This window comes from Apteryx mantelli, chromosome 17 (assembly GCF_036417845.1).
Source record: "Apteryx mantelli isolate bAptMan1 chromosome 17, bAptMan1.hap1, whole genome shotgun sequence".
NCBI classification, from domain to species: Eukaryota; Metazoa; Chordata; class Aves; order Apterygiformes; family Apterygidae; genus Apteryx; species Apteryx mantelli.
Window position 1 is genome coordinate 18109861 of NC_089994.1, and position 26245 is coordinate 18136105.

The 26245-nt window shown below is 55.3% G+C and overlaps 2 protein-coding genes across 2 annotated transcripts in view; one reads left to right on the forward strand and one right to left on the reverse strand.

Annotated features, from left to right (window-relative positions):
- SSH1 (slingshot protein phosphatase 1) overlaps nt 1-15221 on the reverse strand; it is a 39009-nt gene extending 23788 nt beyond the window's left edge. Inside the window, exons 1-2 of the mRNA XM_067307103.1 lie at nt 15129-15221; nt 10015-10055 (exon numbers count right to left, since the gene is read on the reverse strand). Of these exons, the coding sequence (XP_067163204.1) occupies nt 10015-10055; nt 15129-15194 (107 nt within the window). The 5' untranslated portion in view covers nt 15195-15221. The remainder of the gene's footprint in view (nt 1-10014; nt 10056-15128) is intronic.
- A 2339-nt stretch (nt 15222-17560) lies between these two features.
- On the forward strand, nt 17561-24246 carry DAO (D-amino acid oxidase). Its single transcript, XM_067306872.1, has 10 exons — nt 17561-17754; nt 17932-18046; nt 18315-18391; nt 18528-18593; nt 18990-19044; nt 19710-19814; nt 20217-20299; nt 21394-21511; nt 22363-22455; nt 23107-24246. Exons 1-10 carry the CDS (start codon nt 17561-17563, stop codon nt 23236-23238), a joined length of 1038 nt encoding a protein of 345 aa, XP_067162973.1. The 3' UTR covers nt 23239-24246.
- The last annotated feature ends 1999 nt before the right edge of the window (nt 24247-26245 follow it).

The window sequence follows — 26245 nt, forward strand, 5'->3', positions numbered from 1 at the left end:
CAGGCCATTCACAGCGCCAGATACAAACCCTCCTCAAGCACAAAGAGGAAAAAGAAAAATGAAATCAATCATGAAGCCCACAAAAGCTAATTTCCTAACGTAAATAGACTGCTAATGATGTGCCTGCAGTCACTCCCGCATACCTCGTGAGCGCTGCATCACGCTCAGACAGCTCCGAGCGGGCCCGAGACGCGGGGTGGGAGCACGCGGGGCTCGGGTCGCTCGACGGTAACGCTCTCCCGCGGGAGGCCGGGTTTCACGAAAGGCAACACGTATTCTCTTGCACTCTGTCACTGAGATACGGACCACAGGAAAGGTCGGTTGCATTTTAGCGCTGGAGTTATTTCAGAACTAAATCCCACTTCCAAAAATGACACGTGCTCGGGAGCTTGCACCTGTGCTGGCCCTTGCCGAGCCACCGGCTCTCAGGTCGCACGAGGCACCTTGGCCTGCGTGTTTAAGGCAGCTGGCAGGACGCCTGCCATCTGCAGAGCACCGGGGGGCTCCAGGAATGCTCTCCGCTGGGATCAGCTTTCCAAGACCTCCACAGCCTCACGCTTGCCCCATGCACCTCGAGAGCGGCACAGCGCCCACGGCCACGGTGCTGTTCAGGCAGAAACGAGGATGCTCTGCCTGGCGGACAGCGGCTCACAGCCCTTCTCGTTCCTCCTCTCTCGCACAGCAGGAGGAAAATCATCACTCGAGGGCAGCAGCAAGGAGTCACCAGCCTGCTGGCTGCACAGGGCACCAGGGTGAAGCCAGCAGCCTTGGGGGACTGGCGAAAAGGCTATTGACAACGCAGCCAGCCACAGCAGCGAGCCTCGGCTCCGGCTCTGCCTCTGCCCCTCTTCCTCCCGGAGGAGCAAACGGCTGGGGCACACGGCTCCGCCGCCGGCAAGGAGCAACCCGGGCTGCGCCTGCAGGCAGTGCAGAGGCAGCCGGGATAAATTGCTGGAGCTGCGTCCAAGAGAAAGGGCAGGAAGAGGGAAGAGAACAAATTAGCAGGATCACTCCCCGTTCCAGCAGAGACTTGCACAAAATAAGTTAGCAGAACAGCTCCCAAATGGCCAGGAAAGAGAAAATTCTAGGAATCCCTAGTACTTTGGTGGTGAAAAGCCAAATAAAATAAGAGATTGTTTCACAAGGAAAAAAAAATCCTATTTGCTCATCCCATTAATCACAGAGTTCAAAAAGGCACGAGGCTGGTCATAGCATCGACCAACTATGCAAGGTACTTGGAACTAACGTTTTAAATTGCAGTGAGCATTTCTGAGATTCCCACTGAAAAATGATGTCAGTTTTGTGATAGGCACCGTCTCATGAGTCCAGGGTCAGATCCTCTAAGGACCGCAGCCTGCATTATTGCCCATTAAACCACTATAAAGAAACCCTTCTTTCACTTTTAAGAAAGGAGCATTACTCTAAAGACAATATCAACATCTGTGTCCACAGCCACGTGTCCGGGGCTGCGTCAGGGCTCTCAGCAGGCTGCGGGCAGCAAACAGATCCGGACCCCGACTACCAGCCCACTGCTTCGACCACATATCGACCACCCTGTGGCAAGGGAGCCGAGTAATTCTCATACAGCTACACAGCGTCTCACATTTCGTGAGATGCTAGGGAAGACGGCGGCTGGAGCAGGGACGGGCCCGAGGAGCACAGAGATCCCCGCTCCGGCAACGGTGCGGTTTTCCGGGCCGGTGCACGCTCTGCTATGCAGCGTCCGGGTGGTCTGCGGGAAGCTGGCTACCCCCACGCCGCCGCCTTCCTTCTTCCTTTGCTAACAAGACAGCATTTGAAGAACCAAAAATACATTCCGTGTTTTCCTAGAAATCCGTTTTTTTTTGGTTGTTGTTGTTGCCACGTAAGCAATCGCCATAGTTGCCAAAGAGATGTTAGGTGACCGCAGGTAGGAAGGGAGGACAGACCACAAGACCAGGAATGCCGGGGAGGTGTCCCTGAGTCGTGGCCCACGCCACACCGGAGGTGGAAAGCTGCCGGGTGCCAGCTCCCGCTGCGCACTGCGCTTCAAAGGGAGCCTCGAGGCCTTGCTCCTCAGCGAGGAGCCTTCATCCCCAGCCGAGCTGCCGGCACATCCACCGATCCCCCTGCATTCCTCCCATCAACTCATTGTGTTAATGCTATGAACTATTTTATTAACTCACCCCTCTTCACCCACTCACCAGCATCTCCCAGAGACGGGCGAGAGAAACGAGTGGAAGCTCTCCAACGGGGGAGGGAGGCAACACCATTGGAAAAGAAGGAGAAGGTGAATAATAGTTTCAAGGATTAAGAAATCAGCTTCCAAAAGGAGTGGGTGAAGGTCAGCCAGGACACAGGCAACAACGGAGGAAGCACGACTGAAACCCTACAGACAGCAGTGGCACAACCACCCAGAAAACACTTAGCTGCTGGGTTTCAGAAGGACTCCAAAAAAGGCAGCAGAGACCAGGGAGTACTTGACACATCGGTAATGTGTAAAAATAAAATAAAGTAAACCTAGACAGATCAGGCAGGGTAAAAGCAGAACAAGAAAAGCTCCAGCTCATCCCAGCCACCCCCTCTAGCGTTTAGCCGCGCAGCGCGAGCCTTCCCAGCTCCCCTGAGCGGAGGCAGCCAGCACCCCGCAGGGATGAGGAGCACCCCAAAAAATCAAGGCGGTTGGCAGCCAGCGGCTAAGCTTGCTCTGGAGGGAAAAGGGCTGGTAAAAACCTTAGGACCTCCTTTCCACCTTCCCTCCAATAATCCCCTATCTTTCAAAAGCAGACTGAACGTTGCAGAGAGAAACAAACAGCCTCGGTCCAAAAAGCTTTGCAGGGCTGGGCGAGGGAGATGCCCACCCACCGACACGCCGCGGGCGGCCCCAGCGTGGATGCGAGTGTTGGAAGTGACCGTTTGGACGGGAGACAGGCAAACAAGCAAACTGGCAGCTTTCCGGAAAATCTGAAAGGGACATTTTGTCCCATGCCCTGCGTTCCTGGACGCCTTGGCCCCCGACGCCAAGCCACAGGGGCTTTCTGCCCGGTAGCCAGCCTCACACCGCCGCAGATCTCCCAGCAGCTGCCTTCGCTAGGGATTCTTGCAGCATGGATTTCTTCAAGAAACCAGGTGAGCTGTTCCAATTTTGGCCAGTTTGTAACTCAAGGACTAGCAGTAACTGACAGCTTAAAAAAAAAAAGGCGTACAGGGAGGCTCAGCGGTGCCAACGGCAGCACCTCAAACCTTCCCTCCGCTTTATTGAGGGAGTGGAGGGCTTCAAGGTTTATAAACACGAAGCTCTTCCTACTGCCACCTACTTACCTTTGTATGAGCTAATTTTAAAATAAATAAATAAAACCTGACTTCAGCCAACCATGTTAACGCGGCGCTACCGAGTCCCTAGACAGTCCCCTCACTCCTAACGAAGGCATCTGAAGGAAGCTCATCAATGTGGCCGCAGTCCAGCAACAAACCACCTCCACGCGGTCACCCATGGTAGGCACTGCAGGATCAACACCTCTCTGAAGGAAAGGGCCACTGGAAAGCCGTTCTCCGCAGGGTCTTTGGACTTGTGAGATGAGCGTCAGAGCCAAGACAACGTGAGATACAGACTCTGGGGCCTACAGCAAATGCTACATCAGTACTAGGGCTTTGGGGAGAGTTAGGTGCAATGGTCAACTTTCTCCCTGGAAGGCAGTGACACACCAGCAGCTAGGACAAGACGTGGTGGGTATGAACACCCAGCACACCAGCTGCTCTGCAAGCAGCAGCTCCTGCAAGGCAGTTAACGTACTGTCGGTTCACACCTTGGCTATGCTGCAGCTGCTTATTTACATGTTCACACCTGAAGTTACAGAGAGTTGATTTTGATCTGTTTGGGCTGCACAAACTCAACACTGTTGACTTCTGCTCGGACTGCAACTCTAACAAACCATCAGAGAGAGGAGAGCAAGCTCTGCAGAGAAAAATCCTCCTATTCCTATTTAAGTCTAAATAAATAATAGATGCAGTTTGCATCCTAATCCATCAGAAGCTGGGCTAGTTTTTGGCCTGTTTTGCTTTCTGATCTTGTGTGTACCAGTAGAGTGCTTCTGCATCAGGGTTTCAAATGCTGCACGGGGATGCTTAAATCCTGGAGAAAGAAAAAACTCAATGCTCTTTTCGTTAAAGGTAAAGGCATGCCTATGAAGGTGTCCTGTCTACTTCACATTCCCTAAAAACATCTTAAAGACACTTGTCAGGCGGGCCAAGGCTCAGATTTGTATGAGAAATCCCTGACTCACAGATCTTGGCAACTGATTATCAAAGATTAAGGTATTTAAAATCAAGAGGCATTTGGAACCAAAATATTTTTCTGACCCTGCTCTTTAATGCCTAAATAAACAGTAACTGCACTGGCCTTTTACAGAAGGGGGGGGGAAAAAAAAAGCTTCAGCACAAAGTCAACACCTTCGATAACAGGGCCAGTGGGTATTTTTGCCAAACTGCTGAGGTTTATGAAAAAGATTTGAAAAAAATTTGAAAAAGCAGATTTATTTACAATTCCTACGGGTCTGATCACATCTTCAGTCTGGCAGGCCTCCTGCTGTTACTCTACCTACGTCCAAGCAAACTCCTCGCATTGCTCAAGTCAGCACCAGTTTCCTGGAAAGGCCAGATCCTAAGTAAGCGCATGCTTCCTCAGCTCCACATTCTTTGAACGTCCCCACACAACCCACCACAAAATGTAAAAGCCTAATTATATCTTTATCTGCTTCCAAGGCCACACCTACAGGCCAGAAAGCCACCGAGGGTCACGGGCCTGCGAATTTGCCTCCCCATTGTATGGAGCACGCTAAGGCAGGATGCTGCAGCCTTGCCAGGATGTGATTCAGCGTCCTGTTTTGAACTGTTAATAAAGTCAGCAACTTCTGCCCCAAGATCTCCCACCAAATAACTGTGAGATGATAAATACTGGAGCGAGCAGGACTTGTCAAGTCTGTAATGAACAATTGTCCCCACGAGCAAAGCCTCAAGGCGGCTGCCCCAGCCCACCCCGAGCCCAACGTACCTCCCCAGAACCATGAACACGGTCACTCGCGGCTCTGGATACAAGTCATTCATACAATACATACACATAAAACACCCCCAGAAGCTTAAGGTTAAGGTATTAATAAATAATTTAAGGAATTAAAATATAATATATAATAAAACACAACACAAACGTCCCCAGCTGTGGTGGGAACTTAGTGCAGCACAGCATTAGCACGTGAGAAGGAGAAGAAATAAGTCTTTTTTCCATTCCTGTGGCTGGGAGAGCACATGGAGTAAACACGCAGCCTCATGGAAAAAGAGTATGAGCAGTGCCCTGGATTTGCATATGCTCTTTGGTTTCCATAACTGAAGAGGCTAGCTATAGCGCCAGCGAGGAATCTGTTTTATTATAATGATTTTAACTGAACAGCCTTTTTATAATGAGGCCTTGTACATGTGCCAGCCAGGATGATGCTCTTTAAGGAGTTTGTCTGCAGCAATTACTCCGTTTGCTGATCACAGAGCTGTAAAGGGAGTTTTCATAAACCTGAAGGCTCCACCTAATTCCTGCAGCCAATGCAAAAAAACAAGTCAAACCAATGCCCAGTGTAACTCCATTGCCTTCAAAAGAGAAAATTACCTTACTTCATTAAACTACAACAAAAAAAGCAGCAGCATAAGAACTGTAGAGCTGGTTATCAAGCCATTCTGGTGGAGCACGTTCGTTCCTGACCTGGTAATCATGCAAAGCACAAAGGCAAGTAAGTGATGTGGAAAGAAAGGGGGACATGGTACCTTCTCCTCATCACATTTTTAAAACAAGAGTAGACTCCACAGAGCTCAGAAGTCAAAACTCTCACAGCTGAAAGATTTTTTTTTAAAGCACCGAATAAAACTAACCAGACACAACACTCTACTCAAAAGAGTGCTTCAGAACATAAGGAAATAATATCATCTGCCAGTCTGCAGATGGGAGAAGGGGGCTCGGGAACATTAAGTAACTTGGCCAAGCACACAGGGAATGGCATTGGCAAAGAGAGGAAGACCCCCAGTCTTCCTCCCCTCACCACCACCACCATTTTCTCCGTTCAGCAGGACACAGAGAACTCCGAGCAGCTCTGCACAACACAGGTGCAACATTTCACACTCAGTTAAGGGCACACAGCATGTAGATACGGAGTGGAACCTCATATGCCATTAAAAGACTCGGCAAATTTACACAAGCCCAATCCTGAAAACCTTGACCTCCCACAACTGCTCTTGCCAACTCATAGAACGGGGTTTAGCATTGCTAAACAAGAGCAGTTCTTTCCATAAAGATTTTCAGGCTTGATCAGAGGTTTGAGACTACTGATTTCCAGGCCCTTCTGCAGCAGTTTAACCTCCATTTCCCCGCAGAAGGTAGAGCGTGCCTGAAAACATTCACCCAGCGCTGTCTCTGACCACATTCAGACTGCAGCTGAAAAGTAGTATCGGCAGATTACAGAATGACTGGATAAACAAACCTACTTACGTTTGTAATTAAAGACAGTGATTATCTGACTGCATTCACCAACTGCATCTGAGAAATAGCCAACACTCACAACATGACCAGATATTTGTGAAATATTTCTTTTGACTTAGTGCTAGAGACCCTACCAACAGTGGATGATAAAACCAAGCAAGCAAAATGTAATTAGACGAATTATCTATTCTACTGAGTTCATTTTATGACTTTCCAAGTGATAAGCTTTCTCAGTTGCTGCATTAGCATGCAGTATGTTGCTAGAAAACCTGTTCCAGCTTTAAAGTCATAAGCTAATACATACTCCCATGGATTTGACTTAACCTTGCAAGTGGTTTTGTTAAGATGCGGATAAGATTTTTCAGGATCCAGTGGGTGCACAGCATCTTTGGAGAAAAAAAAGAAATCATGCCACAACATCCCATGGCTGATCTGCATTCGAAAAGGAAGATTTCAGCAGATGGCTGATAGCACAGAGAATTGGACACGCATGCTTTTGTCCACCCCAATTGCATTGAGTGCAACCAGGCTGTCAGATCTGAGCCTGCTTCCTCACTTTTTCTCCTGGTAGGAATCTTTTCACACCTGGGAGCAAAACAGACCCTTGGTTATCTACCAGAAACAGCTCAATGTTACAATATTAGGGCTTCCAGAAAATTTTTGAAAAGTGAGAAAAGGGGAAGATTTTAAAGCACATTAATGCCTAAGAAAATGCAGAGAGTGACAGTATCTTTGAAAGAAGAGCTGATGTTAGAACATGCCCCCTCAGTCTATTTTAGGGTAGAAGCTGTTTTCAGGGAGAAAATATAGCTTAGAACAGAAAGAAAATCATTTTGGCATGACAGAAACCATAAGGAAACTAAGACCAAAGAGAAGTAAAAGGTACAGCTGGTTCTGAAATGATGACACAGACCACACTTCCTCCAAGCATTACAGAGAAAGGGGAATGCGCAGCAGACAAAAAAACCACCCCCACACAGGTTGTTCATATAACCAGACCCAACTAGAATGAAAATCCTCAGAAATTTTGGAGTGAATGAAAATAATCTGTTCAGCAAGTGGATGACAAAGTTATGCCATAAACGTGTAATAGCACATTCATGCTGTATCAATGGAGCGCAGTTTGAGCTGGCAGCGAGACGGGCTCTTGTTTCCAGCAGCTCTTCCTTTTTCTAACCATTAGGATCTTTGAGGTCTACAAAGCCACGCACTGCCCTGCTGAACCCCACATGCAGGCAGGGCCCACGTAACCAGGCACAGCTGTCACATATGTCTCTACCAAGGCTGGCCCAGGATTTAGAGATTCACAAACAACATCATAGGCAGTTCCTGCATTTCTTTCGGAGGACACAGCCTGCACTTTCAGCTATTGCAAAAGCAGAACAATGAAGTTGGACAATTCTGCCACCCCATGGGCACTAGGCAGAGTCTCAGTAAATTGTTCGAGAGGAGCTGCTGGCAGGAAGGAGAGATAAAATCTATCTACCTCTCTGTGCATAAGAACTTCATTTATTATCTAAGCCACATTAGTGCCACAAGTTTTCTTCAGTCCTTGGCTGTGACCCCCTGAGTCCAGGAACGGCTCTGCACAAGAGCCATCCTATTCGCTAGGTCTATCAAGCGATTTAATTATCAGATTCTTATCCTGAAAATCGTGTAGGCAAGAGTAGCCCCAGGAGGCTGGAGGAAAAGAGTCAGGTTAATGGGATCTCAGTGTATAAAGCTAGTGTTGAAGCATTTTTTAATGGCCAGTAAAAAAAAGTATCACCTTTTAAGTCCCATCTCATTACATACATCCCCCCATGATGGATGTAAATGCTTGATTTGCAAAAAGGCTAGACAGACTGAAGGTAGCCCTCAAAACCAGTGCTGTCCCAGTGATTTATCTTTACATGGCCATGGAGTTCATTTGTAATGAAGAGGAATGAAGTTGTATTTCCTCTTTCAGAAGAGCCATTAACACACAAGAAGAGACTCTCATACTGACGCTGGTAGGTTAAATATTACTATTTAATACAACATTGGAAAGAGCACAAAAATCAAAGACGTGTTGCTACTCACGACTTCAGTGGGTTCCAACTTGAGCCCTGAATTGTACAATGAGCGTGCAGCCAAGCTGGGAGCAGAACCAGGAATCCTGAATTTTGCTTTAACTGATACAAAATGCATTCTCCAGGAAATAAACTAATGAATGAAATTACGGACTGTTACCAGAACATTTGTACATAGGAGACCGCGCAGCAACCAAACGCACAGCACTTCTGATACACACGTATGCAAGCAGGACCAGTCACCACATGTCAACCTTCCCAGAGGAGGCTGTGGCCATGTCAAATCACCTCCGCGGCACGTGGGAAAGGTGGGAATGGAGCGACCTGACACTTTCCCACTTGACGACGAAGAGGTTTGGGTTTTTCTGTTCTCTGACTTTGCTTGCAGGATAAAGGTGGTCTATACCCTAACTCACTGCTCTTGGTACTCTAACACAGGCTCAGTATCAAACCAGCTTTATCCTAGTCTCAGTCAACTGATCCATCAGGCTGTGACAGAAAACTGACTGCCAACAGTGTCTCACAGCTTTATATCTCTGAAACAGTATGTCTCAAAAGAAAAAAAGGATGGAAACAACAACAGCAACTCCAAGCAGCAGCATTAGTGGCTTTGCTTTTATCTTAAACCAGGATAACTAACGTAGGAATAGTAACGAGGAGAAGAGCACAAGCCTGTGCAACCCCTGCGGTGTTTTTACACTTTATCTCTTGGACTGTGGTTTACAGGTTAGGGGGCAAGAGCTGTCTGCCACAGCTGGTTTTAGAGAGAACAACCCACATAATCGCTCAGAGCCCCTTTAGGCTGGAGTCCCACCAAGCTCGCTCAGGTACCAGAGCAATCCACCCAGGGTGCAGGCAGCAGGAGGAAGAGACTCTGCTTCAGCTTCTGAGCAATGCTCCTGTTTACTGTTACGACCTCTGATCTCGGCACGGTCTCAGCAAGAGAAGCCTTTCTGGTCTCCGTCAGGCCACCTCCGCGCTCTCTTCCTCTTTTTCGTCCTTGCCTGAAGAAAGCAGCTGTACGCATTCCCAATAGCCGAGTCAAATTCCTAATTGTTAAATACCCGGGAATGAACAGAGCTTTCTTCTCTACCCTTCCTAGGAGTGTAGCCCTCCAAATCTCCAATCTCAGAGCAGCAGAGAAGACAGAGACGTTGAGAAAAGAGTTTTGTGGCCGCAGTTGATGAGCAATTTTCCAGTTTCTACCCAACAGGAAAAAACAAGCCCTCTTTTATGCTTTTAGTTCATTAAAAGCTCATCTCAAAAATAAACTGATACAGGAAAGACCATCCCCAGTGCCTAGATCTCTGCTTGTTGCAGGCCTGACCATGCAATCCACTCCAGGCAACCGTACCTGCTCCTGGCCAAAGCTCTGTTCGGGTCCTGGCCAAAGCTCAGAAGTAAGAAGGTACATGGCAGACAATTAACAACAGTGGAAAATGTCTAGAGCTGAGTGATTCTGCTTACCTCACGTTTAATTTACGTTCTTCATCACTGCCGCCATCCAGCTGAGGGGAGAAAAGAAGGATACAGAGCAAGTTACATGCCGTTTGTTGCCATATTACAACTTTAAAAGATCCTCACGCACCCTCATTGATGCGATCACTGGAATAAAAGGGTTTGGGTGGCTGTTGGGGGGGGGGGGAGTGGGGAACGTTTATTATTTTCCCCTGATTCCAGCGATAAATGAGACTCCCTAACCATATAAGCAATCAGCACCCAGTGCCGGGTGACGAAGGGGTTCACAGGAATTTTAAAGTTTTAAAGTTATTAGGCCCTAATTCTGCAAGCCAGTCCTAGAGCGCAGATCAATTTAAAGATCGCAAAGCTAGACGCCACCAAGAAGGCACATCTCACTCTTACTGAGTGCACACGTGAGAGCAGAATCTGCCCCAAGTGAAAGACTGTTAACAAAGAGTCGGGCATAAATTAATGCTGCAATTCCTGGTGTGCAGCGACAGCACAAGTGCCCTCCAGTGGATGCAGCCAAAACTGCGCAGCCCCGTCTCCGTCCCAGCCTCCAGCAGCTTCATCCCAACCTTCTTCTGGCCAAGCCTCAAGGGAGCAACCTGGCACTAATGTGCAGCTCCCTGGGTCCAGGGGCGCCTGCACAAGCCAGCAGAGCCTCCTCCACGGTCCCCGAGCTGCCACCTCACCGACGAGGCCCACCTCCGCCCGGAAAGCGGGCTCCTGACCCCTGGCAGAAAATGTGTCCTGAGGCTGGGAAGATGCCGTGGGACCGCCCAGCTATCAGGAGGTCTACATCTGCAGCGTTACTGATAAATATGCTATTTTGAACGGCAGGGACTTATTAAAACAGTAACTTTTCCCTGGACACTAGCAGAAACCTTGCACGTGGAAGCAAATTCGGCTTTTCAGGTGACATTACTGACCCTTAAGTATTATTTACTTTCCTTAAAATAGAAGCATACTAGCCAACTTAAGTCTGCTTTTCCAGGGAAACATTTTCACATAGCTCTGCTTTCCAACCACGTCCTTCAAATTCTCTACTAACTTTTGGACAAAACCTACTTAAAAAAATATATATATATATATTGTGGCTAATTTCTTCCAGAGATAACTAGGCAGAAAAGTCCAGGCGGTATCCCTTCAAAGCAAAAGGTTGTCCGGGGAGGCTGATCTGCTAGATCTCAGAGAGCCCTCCAAGCAGAGACCTCATAGATGGTCCTGCAACGAGGAAAAACCTTCATTCAAACTTGCAACATACTGGACGCCAGAGCCTACTTAACCTGGAGAGACACAAATCTGTAAGAAATCAGGTTCCCTCAGGTCTAGTGCTCAGGACACATTTTGTTATTCACAACAGCACAGCTTAAAACCCACATCAAATAGGGCTACAACAAGGGTTACTTGTTTCCAGGTGGTTTTGTAGGATTCAAAAATAAGCAAATATTTCCATGTAAAACAGTCAAGATTAAAGTTCTGAGTGTGCGTATGTGTGTGTGCATGCGTGCAGGAACTGGGAGGTCCCACATCCCCCTCGAATTAAGGCTCGGCAGGTCAGAGTTCGCAAGAGCAGCGCTGTTTACAATGCACGAGAACAAATAACGCTAGAGGAAAACAAAAGCAGCTGGGCAGCCCGGATGTTAGACGTGCAGCCCCGGGGAGGAAAGGAGGCACACAAATCCCATGTAAAACGACCGCAGCTGATGGGGAGCTGGAGAAAAATATACCGCCTCTATTTTTAGTTTGTTTACACTGTGCATCGAACACAGCCGAGTGCAGCCCCAGGCAGGCCCCAACGCTCCCGCCGGACGGGGCAGCAGGCCGAGCCGCGAGGACATCGAGGCGTCCCCAGCCTCCTCGGAGCGCAGGTCCGCAGCCCTGGGAAGGCCTGGCAGGGCTATGGCCTTCCCGAAGCAGATCTCATGTTTGTTTGGGTCTGTCACATAGCAACAGGGGAGAGGAAAAAAAAACTTTTTTAAACAAACGTGACTGTGAAATCACGAAGATCGTCAGTTGAGATTCCACAGCAGAGATCATCTCGGAATCTGCTCCAGGCTCATCTTTTGCAGAAGCTGACCTGGTTTCAACTTGACTGCCCTTTATTTTAGTTTAAAAGGCTGCAGTAAAACCAAAACAAGACAGGAGCACTCAGGGTTACAGACAGCGGAAACCTCAGCAGTGAGGTTCAGCTTTTTGGTCAGAACATCCCTCCAAGGTTTTACGCTGTATTACACACTAACGGTGGCCTGCTCTGGAGCTGCAGCAAGCAGCCTCGCTCCAGCACCCTCTGTCACCTGGTGGGCAGGGGCATCAACCAGGCCTCCGGTGGCCACGGCGCCGCAGATGGCTTCACCCCAGACCCCACGCCTGCCCAGGGCGAAGCTGACAGCCGAGGGTTGAGGACCTGCCATGGAGACGTAGAGGGTGTGGAAGTGAGATGGCAGCTGAGCTAACTGAGGGCATGCAAGTTCACAAACGTGCATTAACTATTTTCTCCTCAGATAAAACACTCCTAAGAATTTTTGGCATTTGACATTGGCATGACTGCAAGTCTCTTGAAGACAGCAGCATCCATTTTATAAAGTCTTCCAGGTTTATGAGTTAAAGACAGGCTGCAAAAAACTTACAATTAGCAAGGATATTTGGTCATTGTTTTCTGTTTTAAAAATCTTCCAGCAGTTTTTCACAGAGGCTCAGTCCCTGAAGGGCTTGTAAATCCATTCTTGCAGTAAAGATCATAAAAGATCAGGGAAAACACTGGCACTTCCTGATGGAATTTTTCTTTTAAATTAACTTTTTATAAAGAAAAACAACATGTTTCATTTTCAAAAGGACTGTTTATAACTTTATGTAACTTTATGCCAGAAAGGACCATCCAAACAGAACAAGCGCTGATGTCTCTCTCTGGGCACCACCGAGATACACCTGCCCCCAGGCGCCTGCAGGAAGGAAGCGCCTTGCCTTGGAGGACATCAGACGTGATGCTCGGGGCAACATCTTCTAGAGGGAAAGGGAAATCTCTATGGTCACCCTAGTAAAATAAATAAATAAGAAAGACAGTGCTCCTATACAATGCAGCACCTCATGCAGGTATGTAGGAACAGGTAGAGACATACAGCTTTGATTCCTTTTCCACCTGCACCAGTCTAAATTCAGTCTAATTCCACTGACTGCAATAGGGTTACAGCTCATTTACACTTGTGTAGGTCAGATGACCAGTAGATCTTGTCCCCCTCAATAGTTTAAGCTATAGGATCTATCTAAAACAGAACCCAACAAAATTCCTTAAAAAAAAAAAAAATGGAAAAGCACAAATATCTCTAATTTCTCCAAGTTTCTCAATGAACACGACACATTTCAAACTCTCCCTGCAGTTTCAGAAACCCAAACTACGCAGCGTGGATCTACAGCAGAACAATTAGAGAAAGGAAGGGATGAGTCACTGCCTACGACACGAAGTGCACACAGCAAACCACAGGCACCTCTGGGCGAGGGAGAACCTCTGACCCTCGCAGCGCTCGCCTCCCCCGTCCTCAGATGCGCTAATCAGGGGAGTCACAGGGACCTGACAGGTGGCAAATAGGACTGTTTACCTGACGGGGAACGGATGCAGAGCGAAGCCAAGGGCAGCGAGCACCGCAGGAAAGAAGGGGGAAGAGAGGGATGCACAGGAAGGACAGGGAGAAAAAACACTGCGCCTGTCTTTGGGGGCCACAAAAGAGAGTCAGGCTACCAGTGGGAAAAAAAGGGATGCACAAGGAAGAGGAAAAACACATCAAAGGGTGCAGCAGTGTTTGGATGGCATATGGGAAACGCGATGAGGGAAGACTGCTACGCTGGGCTGTGAAGCTTAAGGCAGGGAAAGGGGTTAGCAGGGCAGAAGCAGGAGGATGCGTTCCGGGGGAATAAGGCAGAAGAGAGGTGCAGCAGAGCCAGGATACAAGCGGTGTCCACTGTAACATGAAGAAACACAGGAGGAGAAGGCCGGGAAGGTGCAGAAGAGCGTTGCGGGGGCAGCGGGCTACGCGACGCGACGCGGTGCGGTGCGTTCAGGGCCCCCAAGCAGCACAGATCACAGTGCAGGCGCGCTGCAGCGAGGAGTTGCAGCAGGGGGGGACGCCACGAGCGGTGCCGCAGCAGCCACGGCGGCACGGGGAGGCATCCCAGGTGCGGGGTGGCACGCGACCGAGCTGCTCTGACCGGAGGGGACTGTCCTGGGGGGGCCTCAGGGAGAAGCAGGGCCGGGTTCCCCACGCGGCAGGAGGGGCAGCATGCTGCAGCGTGAGGGAAAAGGAGATACTATCGCAGCAGGGGCTGCGCAGGAGCAGAGGTGTAACGCAGAAGGCGCCACGGGCAGCGAGGACGTGGCCAGCCGGGCAGAGCATCCCTGCGGCCGAGACGGCGCAAGGTGAAGAGCGGCAGCAGCGCGGGGAGGGAGGAGGAGATGAGGGAGCACAAGCAGGGCACGGACTGCACCGTGGAAACGTGCTGCTGAGGGGCAGGAGATTTAGCCAGGAAGGAAAGAGAGTGGAGCGGGCTGCTCTGGGATTCGGGAAGCCCAAGGTGCCGGAGAGCAGCAGCCAGGGCTGAGGACAACGGTCTAGGGAAGGCGAGCACGCGTGGGCCGAGGAGGGGATGGGGCGCAAGGCCGTGGTGGGGCAGAGCGGGGAGGCAGGCGGTGCGAGGCCGGGGGCAGGCGGCCCGATGCACCGGGGGCTGATCCGGCCCCTGGCAGCACCGCGGGGCCTGCGAGGCGGCGGCGGGGTGGCGGCGGCGGGAGCAGGGCCGGGGCCGGGGCGACGGCAGGGCCCCGGCGAGGCGGCCGCAGGGGCAGCAGCGGGGTGCAGGGGGCTGCGCGGGGAAGGGGCCGGCAAGGCAGGTGCGGCGCCGGGGGGCTGAACGGAGCGGAGCTGGGGCAGGGAGGCCTGGGGGCTGCGAGGGGCTGGGCGCGAGGCGGCGCTGAGGGAGCACCGGGGCTGCGAGGGGCCGCGCGGGGCCGGGCCCGGGGGGCTGCGAGGGCCCGAGAGGCGGCGCGGGGCCGGTGGCGGCCGGGGCCGGGGCCTCCCCGCCGGGGCCTGCTCCCCCCCCCCCCCCCGCGGCGGCGCCGGGCTCACCTCGCTGGTGCTGGCCGAGGAGGCGGCGCTGGGGGTCGGCGAGCGCTGCAGCGTGACCAGCGCCATGGCGGCGGCGGCGGCGGCTACGGCGGCTACAGCGGCGGCGGCAGCGGGGCGCCGGCCGCCTCCATGCGCGCCGCCGGCTGCGCAGCCTCGGCGCCCGCCGCCCGTCCCGCGCGCCGGGGAGGAGGAGCCGCGGCGGCCCGGGGGCGGCCCCGAGCCGGGGGCGGCGGCGGTGCCCGGCGCTCCCGCCCCCGCCGGAGGCCTCTGCCGCGGCCTGCAGCGCCGAGCCGCTGCGCTCCGTAACCGCTTCCGCACCGGCCTCGCAGGCGCCCGGTGTCTGGGGCGTCCGGAGCCCCTCGGCCGCGGGATCCCCGGGCCACGGGAGCCCCCAGGCTACAGGAGCCCCTCGGCCCCCGGAGCCCCACAGCCATGGGAGCCCCCAGGCTGCGGGAGCCCCTGGACCACTGGAGCCCTGGGCTGACGGAGCCCCCAGACCACCGGAGCCCCTGGGCCACCGAAGCCCCCAGGCCCCTGGAGCCCCCAGGCCGCAAGAGTCGGCCGCCGGAGCCCCTGGGCCATGGGAGCCCCTTGGCCACCGAAGCCCCCGAGCCCCTGGGCTGCAGGAGCCTCTGGGCCACTGGAGCCCCTGGGCCAGGCCCCCCCCCCCCAGCCGCAGGAGCCAGCCCAAGGGTGCTCCGGGGCTTCGGGAAGCGCCCGGAGCACCTCCGTTAGGCATCACCGTAGTGGGGAAGGGCGTCGCAACCGGCCTGAAGAAAGCATGAGGGGTCAGCGGTGCCAAAAGCAAGAGGTGGACGAGTAATAGGGTAATTACTATAATAGGCTTTGCTGATTGTACGTAAAGCCCTTAATAACTGAGGCCCTGGACAACTGCTTTTCCCCCCTCCGTCTCTGCAACACGATGGGGGAAATACGGAGTTGTGCGATGGCCCCACGGAGTCCGGGGCTGGATGTCGCAGCGTGGGGCTTAAGCCGCGTGAGCCTGCAGACGTAACCTTCGCTCGCCGCGGCCGCTGAGCCCACCGGGCGCCGGAGCCTTCGGCTGGCGTCGGCCCGGGCCCTTCCGCTGCCGTTTGCGCGGCTGCGTCCCCGTTGGCGGTGGCCGGTCTGCTGCGGCGTCTGGGCGCAGCGTCCCCAGTGGTGCGGGCTCCTTCCCGAAAAAAACCACCAACAGCGCTGAGAAAAAACACCCCTCTCCCCGGATGGGAATCCTGGGCCCGGGAGTCCAGATACATGTTTTAAACTCGGCTATGCAGATGAGTTCCCGTTTCTTTTCCCCTCGTTGCCTCTTGCACAAAAGCTTCAGGCAGTTCCTGCAACCCTCAGCAAAATCCCTAATTGCAGCGACGCCGTCCAAGCACCGCCTGTGCTTCCAGGGCTGCCTCCTGGCGGGAATTGTGTCCGCACAGAAAGAAACCTGTCTTGTCAGCCCGGAATGCAAAACGGTGGGGTTCAGGGAGGGAGAAGCAGCTTAAAAATGAGAAGTGAAGCCCTCCAACCCTTCAGAGCGGGCAGCGGGGTGGCGCAGCTCCGGGGCACCTGTCTAGGGGACGCGAGGGCTAGTGCTCTCTTGCAGCACGAAAACAGAGCCCGAAGCATCGTGGCTTCTCCGGGATCCGGGGAGAAGGAGCCCCGTCCCCCAGCCACGCGGCCCCTCGCCAGGTCCCATCTCCTCCGTCCCAGCAGCGAAGTCCCTGCGGAGACAAGTGCCACCATGGCCTCTCGCCGGGGACCGCGGCGACCTCCTTTCCCATTCGGAGCGGCGGCTCTGGGCAGGTTTCCAGCCACGCTGCGGGCACCGGGGCTGGCCAGCGCAGACACTCCACCTCCATGGCCGGACCTCCCTTGGCAAAGACTTTGACCCCGTTGCCCAGCGCTGGGGGCGGATCGCGATCCCTCTGCCCGTGGCGATTAAACCTTGGACTGCCGATGACTTTTTGGGCTGTAAACAAGCTGCATCGAGAAGGCCATCTGCAGAAGTCGTGGAAAACTGTGGCGACTGCCCTGAGGACCACGTAATCTGCAGGTGGGTTGTTGAAAAAGGTGCATGAGACCCGTGGGGGCAGGTATCCCCTCGGCTGGCGCTGCGGGGACAGGCTCGGGCTCGTGCCGTGCTGCCCGCAGAGGAGGCAAAGAGGCTTTTCCAGCGCCGACTCCTGTTGCCTGTAAGTCGTAAAGCCGCAGCAGATGGGCAGCAGCCTGGCTGGGTCCTGCTCCGTTGGCGCTTCACGGTCCTGATGGCTCGTCCTCGGCCTGAGCAGGTCGCAGTCCCACGCAGGGCTGCGTTTATGGACTGCACCTTATCCAAATCCAACTACGGTCCAGGGTTTACCAGAACTGAGAGCATCTTGGGTCTTCCAGGAGCGGGTCCCGCCGGTGCTGCCGGGCCTCCCGGGCGCCGCGGCCGAGCCATGCGTGTCGCCGTCATCGGGGCCGGCGTGATGGGGCTCTCCACCGCCCTGTGCATCCACGAGCAGTACCACGCGCTGGTGCCGGCGCTGGAGCTCGCCGTCTACGCAGACCGCTACACGCCACACACCACCAGCGACGGGGCCGCGGGGCTCTGGCAGCCCTACCTGCACGACGGCGGCGACCTGCAGGAGACGTGAGTGCGCGGGCTGACGGAGCCTCGGCAGCAAGTGGGGCGGCACAAAGCGGCCGTGCCCGGGCGGGCTGGTTCTTGCTCCACCGCCAGCCCGGGCGAGCGCGGGACCGGTCCCAGCAGCACGGCTCCGCAGCCGGGGGAGCCGACGCAGCCGCGGCTCTCGGGTTTTCGTTTTAGGCTCTGGAACAAAGAGACCTTCGACTACCTCCTTGGGCACGTTGGCTCGCCGGAAGCAAAGGAAATGGGACTTTTCCTCATTTCTGGCTACAACCTGTTTAAACAGCCCGTTCCGGTAAGGAGCAAATTGCAGAGGGGGGCGAGAAGGGCTCCAGGTCCGAGGCTGCTGCAGGGGTGGGCGCGTTTGTATCTCATGCTAAACAAGGCTTTAAACTCTTCCAAATAGTTCCAGCAGTTCGTCCGGTGAGCAGTTTGCCTGGAACTTGATGTTTTCTGGTTTCCTCAGTGAAATATTTGTACAAAGCGAGGGCTAAGCCCTCCGAGGGTGGAAGCTGCCTGCAGGTCTGTGATTTGCCGCAGCCGGACTTTTCCTCCTTTTGCAGGACCCATCCTGGAAAAACGTTGTCCTGGGGTTCAGGAACTTGACCCCAAAAGAGCTTGAGCTCTTCCCTGGCTACAGGTATTTTCAGTCCCATTTCCCAGAGCCAGCGACGGGCTGCGGAGGAGGGAGCTGGGGCGCTGCAGGGCGGGCGGCAGCTGCTCTTGCGAAGATGCTGCAAACCCGAACTGTTTTCTCCCCCCGCGTTTGGTTTCAGCTACGGCTGGTTCAACACGGCGCTGATGCTGGAGGGCAGGAGCTATTTGCCGTGGCTCACCAACAGGTGAGCACCTCGCGCCACCTCCGCTCGGCGCCCGCGGGTGCCGCGAGCTGAGGCCGAGCAGTAAGAACCACCTTTTTCTGCCCAATTTATCCACCCACCAGAATACGGGGGGCAGGGGTGAATTTTCATCCTCCATGTCAAGGCTCCCCCCCAAGCCTTCTCTACTGCAAAGCTGGTGGGTGATTTGGGGCCGCGCTGAGGATGCAGGGAAGAGGAACCGGGGCCGGAGCTGCGGTGGCTCGCGGCCGGGGCTGAGCTCCGGGGTCGGCGCGGTCTCGGGCGACGTGGGCTACAGTGAGCAAAAAGCTGTCCCTGCTCTGGGCAGCAACTGCAGGGGCTAATTCGAGCGGTGCATTTGCTTTTATTTGCCGGCGACAAATGAACTTGTCCTTCAAGGTTGACGCAGAGAGGAGTGAAGTTTTTCCATAAGAAGATCGGCTCTTTCCAGGAGGTGAGTTGGGCCCGTGGCCGCGCGGGCTCCGCCACGGCGGGGGACCAGCCTCCGCGGGCGCCGGGGAGGTGGGGACGGACGGGCAGCACGAGCCGAGGGCAGGAGGATGGCAGCACGGGTGAGCCGAGGCTGGAAAACACGTCCTACAGGGAGAGGCAGAGTCGAGGGGGCTGCTTGAGGACGAGAAGGCTGAGGGGGGATGCGATAGCGGTTTTCAAGGATGGAAAGCAAAGAGGAAAAGGGACAATCTCTTTCCCAGAGCGGGTACGGTCAGGAGGAATGGGCGAGGGAGATCTAGTTTGGGTGTTGCGAATGATCCTCTAACGCTGGGGAGAGCGAAAAGCTCCCGATAGCGGAGCCACGTGAGACCGGGCTAAACGGACGTCCGTCGGGACGGATGCGGGCAGCGATGCGAGGACGACGGACGGGGGGGGCCTGTTGGGGCCCCTCATTTCAGGTTGCCACTGCAGGGAGCATTTTGGGGAGATCCTCCAGCTCTTGGCGGTCTCGGCCAGCGGTGCCCGCGGCTTCGGCGGCAGCTGCGCGGGGGAGCTGGGCCCTCGCGTTTCGGGCATCGCCGGGCTGCCGGAGCGAACGCGCGGCCGCGCTGCGACGCGGGCTGGTCCCCTGGCAGCGCTCACGGCTCCGCGTCCGCCTCCCCGCAGGTGTTCGCCCAGGGCGCCGACGTGGTGATCAACTGCACCGGGGTGCGTGCGGGGGAGCTGCAGCCCGACCCGGCGCTGCAGCCCGGCCGCGGGCAGGTCATCAAGGTGAGATGGGCGCAGGACTCGCGTCGCCCCGCTTTCTCCCGGGGAGCCGTGCGGAGGCTCGTCTCATGGCGTGCGTCTACACGCACCCGCTGGGGCATGGCCCAGGCTTGCAGCCAGCACCGCGTTGCGTTTCGGCCCCGATTCCCAGCAGAAATCAGTAAAAACCTCGTACTCGTGGGCCCAGAGCAGAAAACCAGCGTCGCTTCCCAGCTCTGCTCGGGAACCGCCGTGACACCCCGTCTTCAGCTAGTTTCTTCCTTGGGAGGAGGCCACAGGCTTAATGATATTAATAAAAAGGCATAAAATGCTCGGGAGGAGAGGATGATGGTTCGGGGGACGGCTCCCGCGGCGTTGTCCCTCTGTCCCCGGCGCCCGCGTGACTCTGCCTCCCTCATCCGCCAGGTCCGGGCTCCGTGGGTGAAGCACTTTGTCATAACTCACGATACCGAGCTGGGAATCTACAACTCGCCGTACATCATACCGGGGTAGGTAGCGGTTCGTGCCGGAGGCGGGGGCCGCTCTGGCGTCGGTGATGTCCTGCTCGCGTTAACTGCAACGCTCTGCCTCAAGCGTGGCTCCCCGCTGACATCCATAACACGTCCTTGCCGCAGCAGCCCTCTAAACGATGACTTTAGGTATTAAACCTGGGTTTGTACCTGGCCTGAGGTTTCCTCCTTTTGCTGCAAAAGGACGCGGCTGTGCCAAGCGAGGTCAGTGGAGGAGAAGGCGCCTCTGTGCGGCGCTCCCGCTAAAGCCGGCGGCGAGAATCCCCTGGGTTTCAGCAGCGGGAGGCTCCGGCTCCAGCTCCGGCTTGGCGGAGCCAAGCTCCCAGCGCCTTCCCTGCCTTTCCGCCCGCTTCCCCGCGAGCTCTCCTGGGGGAGCTGGGAGCTGGGACCTGTTCGTGGCGGCAGCAGCATACGCGGGTACCCGGGGAGCTAATGATAAACGCACGTTGCTGCCTCCCAGCCCCTGTTTCCTCCCGAGAGCAGCGATCTGCTCCGCTTTGGCAACAAGGAGGTTTTTCTAAGCCGTAGCTCAAATGCTGCGTTTCTGGCACTTCCTACGGTGCTGATGTTTCAGGATTAGGCAATAAGCCACTATGTAAATAGCAACTTGGGATCCTCACAGCGCCCGAGGAAAGTATTCCAAGTGATTGCTTATCACAGCCCCGGCTGCACAGAAATCCGCCTCCGTGCGTTTCCTTAGCTTGCGCTGGGCGCTAGCGGTCATGTCCGGAGCGCGGCTCCCGCGCAGGCTCTGAACGTGGCCATGCACCCAGCGGAGCCCGGCCAGCTCGGGGGCTACCGGGGTTTTTACGCTCCCCAGGGCTGACGCAAGCCCCCGGCTCTGGGGATGCTCTGTGGGAGTGTCCAGCCGGCACAGCCCCTTCCCGGCCGTGCCGAGGGCGGATCTCCGTGGGGTGTTCCCCCACGTGCCCGCGCCGGTGGCACCCCGCCGCCCAGGGCACCTGCCGAGCATCGAGCCCGTAAACCCCACGTTGCGAGGCTCTGCCACCGCGTGTCCCCGGCGAGACCTCCCCCCGTGTCAGCCGGGTCCCTTCTGCTGTGCTCCGGTGCAGGAGCGAGATGACCGTCCTGGGAGGCGTGAACCAGCTGGGGAACTGGAACGAGGAAAACAGCGCCCAGGACCACAGAGCCATCTGGGAGACCTGCTGCCGGCTGCTGCCTGCTCTCGAGGTAGGTCCCTGCGCGCCGTCCGGCACCGCTCCGCATCGGAGCAGCCCGAAGGGAGCAGCTGCGGGAGCCAGCACCAGGGACAAACCAGCAAATCTCAGTCTTTACATCAGTAACGCAAAGTGCCCTCAGCAAACTGGGAGAACAAGGAGGATTTCTTCAAACCGATCGCTGCTTGTGCTTAGAAACATGCTAGTAACCGTCAGGTGAAGCGTGCGCATACAGCCCCAAAGTGATGTTTACGCGCAACACCAAGTGGCGCGTCTCACTTTGCAAGAGGTCAAATGCGGGACGGCGGCACAGCTCGGTAGTTGTCTTACGCCTGGTGATGCTCGTCATGAAGGTCTCGGGCTCTGGACAGACCTGGCTGGTCAATACGTGAGGTCTGTGTCCAGCATCACTCCTGCGACAAGGTCACTAGGCAGAAATAATTGCTGAAGGAGCTGGTTTTTTTTTAAAAAAAGAGCTTTTCAGGGCTCCAAAGCTTCCTTGGGTCCTTGTGACTCATGCTGTGGTGCGATGCCCCGTGCGTTTTGGCTCTGCGGCGTTACGGAAGGGCCGAGGTGCGTTTAGGTTGATTTGTATCGGCTCGTGCTGCTGCCGTTGCGCCCGGCGCTGGCGGGAAGCCGGCACTGGGCCCGGCGGGCGGTCTGCGCTCCGGCCGCTCTGCAGCCTGGCGGGCAGAAATCAGCCGGTGCCGTCGCCCCGTGCTGCCCCCGGCGCCGGCTCCGGGGCAGGAGAGCGTCCGTCTCGGCTCGGTCCTCGGCGATCGCTGGCTGCCGGCGCTGGGCCGATGCCCGGCTGCTGCAGCGTGGAGTGATGCCGCGCGGGTGCTGATGTGCTTTGGGTTTCAGAAAGCAACGATCGTGCAGGAGTGGAGCGGCCTGAGACCAGTGCGGCCCAGCGTTCGCCTGGAGAGGGAGGCCGTTGGGCACGGGCGGTCGCAGGTACTGCGCGCCAAGCGGGGGAAAGGGCCGCCGTCAGGCGCTGGCACCGGGCTCCTGGAGCAGAGGCTGGGTCTTCCCGAGGTTTCCTGCAGCTGAGCGCTCGGGCAAATCGAGCCGCCTTTGCAGGGGTCAAGCTCGGACACCCGGCTGCATGCAAAACCCCCCCCGGGCAACGGCCCTTGAATTGCCTTGCGCTGCTGCTGTACCTTTCAAGATAAAGCAGACCGAGGGTGGCAGAGGTTTAGCGCAGAGCCCTTTTACGCAGGACCACACCGCCCCTCAGCGCGTTCATTTGGATGCTCGTCAGCAGACCTGTAGAGGAAATCCATGGTTTGATTGCGTGCGTGTGTCTCTGTGCAGCTCTGAAGGAGAGATTACGGCTCCGGTGGGGACAGCAGCTGCACAGTGTAATTAAATGTAATGAAAACATATTCAATTTTTAGCTAGAGAGTCTTGGAAAGAAAGCAGCGTATTTAGGCAAAGCCCAGAGCGTGGCGCAAAGCAACGCTGTGTTTGAATTCATTCCTGGCTCGCGCTGGTCCCTTCTCAGCTCCTCGTGTCTCCGCTGCCTCGGCCGGCGCGAGGTGCTGCTGAGCCCCGCGGGGCCCCAGCGTTGCTCTTCCCGTGCCGATCCCTTCTCCGCTCCCGCAGGTGATACACAACTACGGCCACGGCGGCTTCGGCATCACCAGCCACTGGGGCTGCGCCATGGCCGCGGCCAGGCTCTTCGGCAGCATCCTGCAGGAGAAGCAGCAGCTCGGTCCGCTGCGGTCCCGCATCTGAGCTACCCGCTTGCCCTCCGTTATTTTAATAGCAATAGCTTAGAAATCATAGCAGAAAGGCACCAATAAATCACACGTGGGCTGTTCGGACCTGCTGGCAGCATCAACGCTGGTTTGTACCATCTCGTTTTCAGACCGCTGCCGGTTCTGTCACTGCCAGACGGCTACATTTCCTCCACCCCAGCCTTGCACAGCTTGCACAGGGGAAGTGCTTTAAAAAATGGACTAACTATCTGTGGCAAAGTGCACTTATGTCCCAGGGCTCAGTCTGCAAAGAGCAGGCAGGGTTCAGCTGAAATCTCGACAGTCCTGCGGCTCATCTGCGCCATGGGGCAGGATGTGAAAGTGAGCCGCTGCCACCCGAGGTCTCCCTGGCTGCTCAGACACCCAGCATGTAACAGGATTTGCGAGCTGCCCCCGGGAGGTGAAAGCTCCTTAGCAGAACGAAGCTCTGAAGCTCCCAGGAAAGTCAGAACAGTCCCCAAAACGCATGCTTCGGGTACAGTAACTTTTCTTACATTCACGCCAGGACAGAAGCACGGGGCTGCAGCACCTGCTTAGTGCGTCTATCTGGCAAGAAACAGCAGCACAGCGACCTAAAACGGGCTTCCCACACGATGCTTTTAGCAACAAAAGGAGTATGTTCAGGCCCCGTGCGTTTGCCAAATTCTCTCTATAGCAGCGAACACATGCAAAATAGCTGCTCTCGTCTCTGAAACTCCCACCAGCACTTCAGCTTCTCATCTCCTTCAGCCCGGAGAGGCAGCGGAGCATCCGCTGTGCGAGAGGAGCAGAGCGGGCTTGGCTGTGCCGCGCGCGGGGATCGCTGGCAGCTCCCGGGAGGGCAGGACTTGGCGGCGTGCGAAGGACGAGCTGTTCGGCGCAGCAGCCGGGGACCCGCTGCACCGTCTGGACGATGTGCTCTGGCCGGTTTCTCCAGGCCATGTCGCTCTTCCTGCTCTCAGAGCCATCAGGAACGGCACAGGTGCCGCGCGGTCAGGAAGCACGACCCTCCGGGTCACGGGCTGGAGGTTTTCCCAAGCTGAGCGCGCGGCGCCTGGCTCGCTCTCCTCCACGGAGGTGCCAGCTGCTCTCGCTCATTCGCGATGCAGCGCCGCAGCCTCTGCTGCTCCCTCTCCAACTCGACATGCCAGAAATAGCTCATGGGCCTCCTGCGGGCTGCGCCAGGCAGCTGCGGCTCGCGAGTGAGCAATGCTGCAGTGCAGCTGGGCTCGTGCTGCCTCCGGGGCCCTGGAGCTGCTGCCTGCCCCCGAGGCCCGTCCTCGCCGGCAGCCGGGCTCCCGACCTGCTGCTTCGCTTTCACGGAGGAAAACAGGTCCTGCGAAGTGCAGGACGCGATCGACACACAGTGCTGCCGGAGACGGTCCATGCACAAGGGCTCTGCTGCCTCGTGGGCGCGGATGAGACTTTTCTCGCTTTCCGAAGCACGGCGGAGGTTACCGTGCCAGCACAGCCGGGGTCCTGGGAGACCGTCCAGCCGGATTTTGCCCTGAACGCCGGGTACCGTGTGTGTTGCGAGCTCCTCAGCGGCATGCAGGTCCCGAGCAGCCAGCGCGCTCTGACAAGCCTTGCAGAGCCCGTCTGCTAATTGTCTGCCCTTTTGCAAATGCGGCAAAGGTCCCTCTCCCTGTAAGGGCCGGATTTCTCCAAGGCTGCTGCCCTGTCCCCTCTCCTCCCCCCTTCCTTTCACAGAGGGGGGGACAAAGTCCTCGGCGCCGTGTTGCCTCTGCTGTGCCGCCTGCAGAGCTGCCAGAGCGGCTTTGCTCCACGGTCCGGAGGGATCGACCGCAAGCGAGAGAGTTGTCAACAGCACGAATGAGCGTAGGTGCCAGAGTTCATCTGACCGCGATTTTGGCCTAACGTGGACGTTTCTAACATCCGTGGAAAGCGTAAAACACCTCGTGGTAGCAGCAGTCATTTATGCTTTCCAGTTGTCACTGGACTGCAGAAGGCAGTCGCTTAGCACAGCCCGGGGCTGGCACCGGAGCAGCGTCACTCGGCACTGGGAGGAAACGCTCGGTTAGCTACTACGGCGTTCGGCCACGGAGACGGGCAGACCGCTTTCCATCCGCAGAGGGCACTGGAGCGTGTACGTACATTGGAGAACCTGGTGTTGCCTGGTAGCTGATGCAGCTCTGCAGTGCGCTTGAAGAACAGAGGTAGACCTAGGAAAACAGGCGCCCCGTCATGCCCCGTCTGTCTGTCAAAGGCGTCCCCACTTTAACTGGCAGCTCACCCGATAGATTGCAGCCACGTTCAAAGGGGTGTAATCAAAAGGATGGGGAAAAAAAGACAATAGCTGGAGAAAAATTTATTATTGATTAACGTTAAACCTAATGGTCTGTGCTATCACCTCAGTGGAAGCCACTTAGTGAAATAGCATCCACTCAATTTCACTTATTCTAAGTATGAGATATTAAGGACCACGTTCTCCTTCCATTTGCACTGCTGCAATTCTGAAACCACTTACCTGACTCGAGAAGAGTCACGCTGGATTAGCAGTGGTGTAACAAATCATTGCATTGCTTGCAAGAAACAGCTGATTCTTCTGATCTCACAGCCTAGAGGAGCAGCTACCCTGCATAGGTCAGGATGACAAATTTGATCTTACATGGCCTCTTAGAAAACATAAGCAGAAAGGATTAGGTATGTAATTTTATTTGCAGTCTAATTTTGCGTATTTTCTTAAAGGCCACAACTTAATATATGTGCACAATAAAGGTCATATTCAAATATCTCTGGGCGTGATGCTTTCTCTTATTAATGACGGCATGGGTAGGGCCTCAAATGCTAATTTAATAGAAACATTGCAGTAGATCATCATTCCATATCTTCCCAGGGTTTAACTCTACACCCTTCTTCCTAAACATTTTGTACTGCAGGAAGAACAGCCGCTTATGTTCTGAGTAGGCAAATGAGCCTGAAATGCCGTAGTGTGAAATTACGTGGTTGCCTGCACGCTGTTGCTAATAGCTTGTGGCCTGTTA

Coding starts and splice junctions, on each gene's coding strand:
- DAO (XM_067306872.1), top strand. CDS start 17,561: ATGCGTGTCGCCGTCATCGGGGCCGGCGTGATGGGGCTCTCCACCGCC. Junction 18,047..18,314: donor TGTTTAAACAGCCCGTTCCG/GTAAGGAGCAAA, acceptor CTCCTTTTGCAG/GACCCATCCTGGAAAAACGT. Junction 20,300..21,393: donor TCGCCGTACATCATACCGGG/GTAGGTAGCGGT, acceptor GCTCCGGTGCAG/GAGCGAGATGACCGTCCTGG.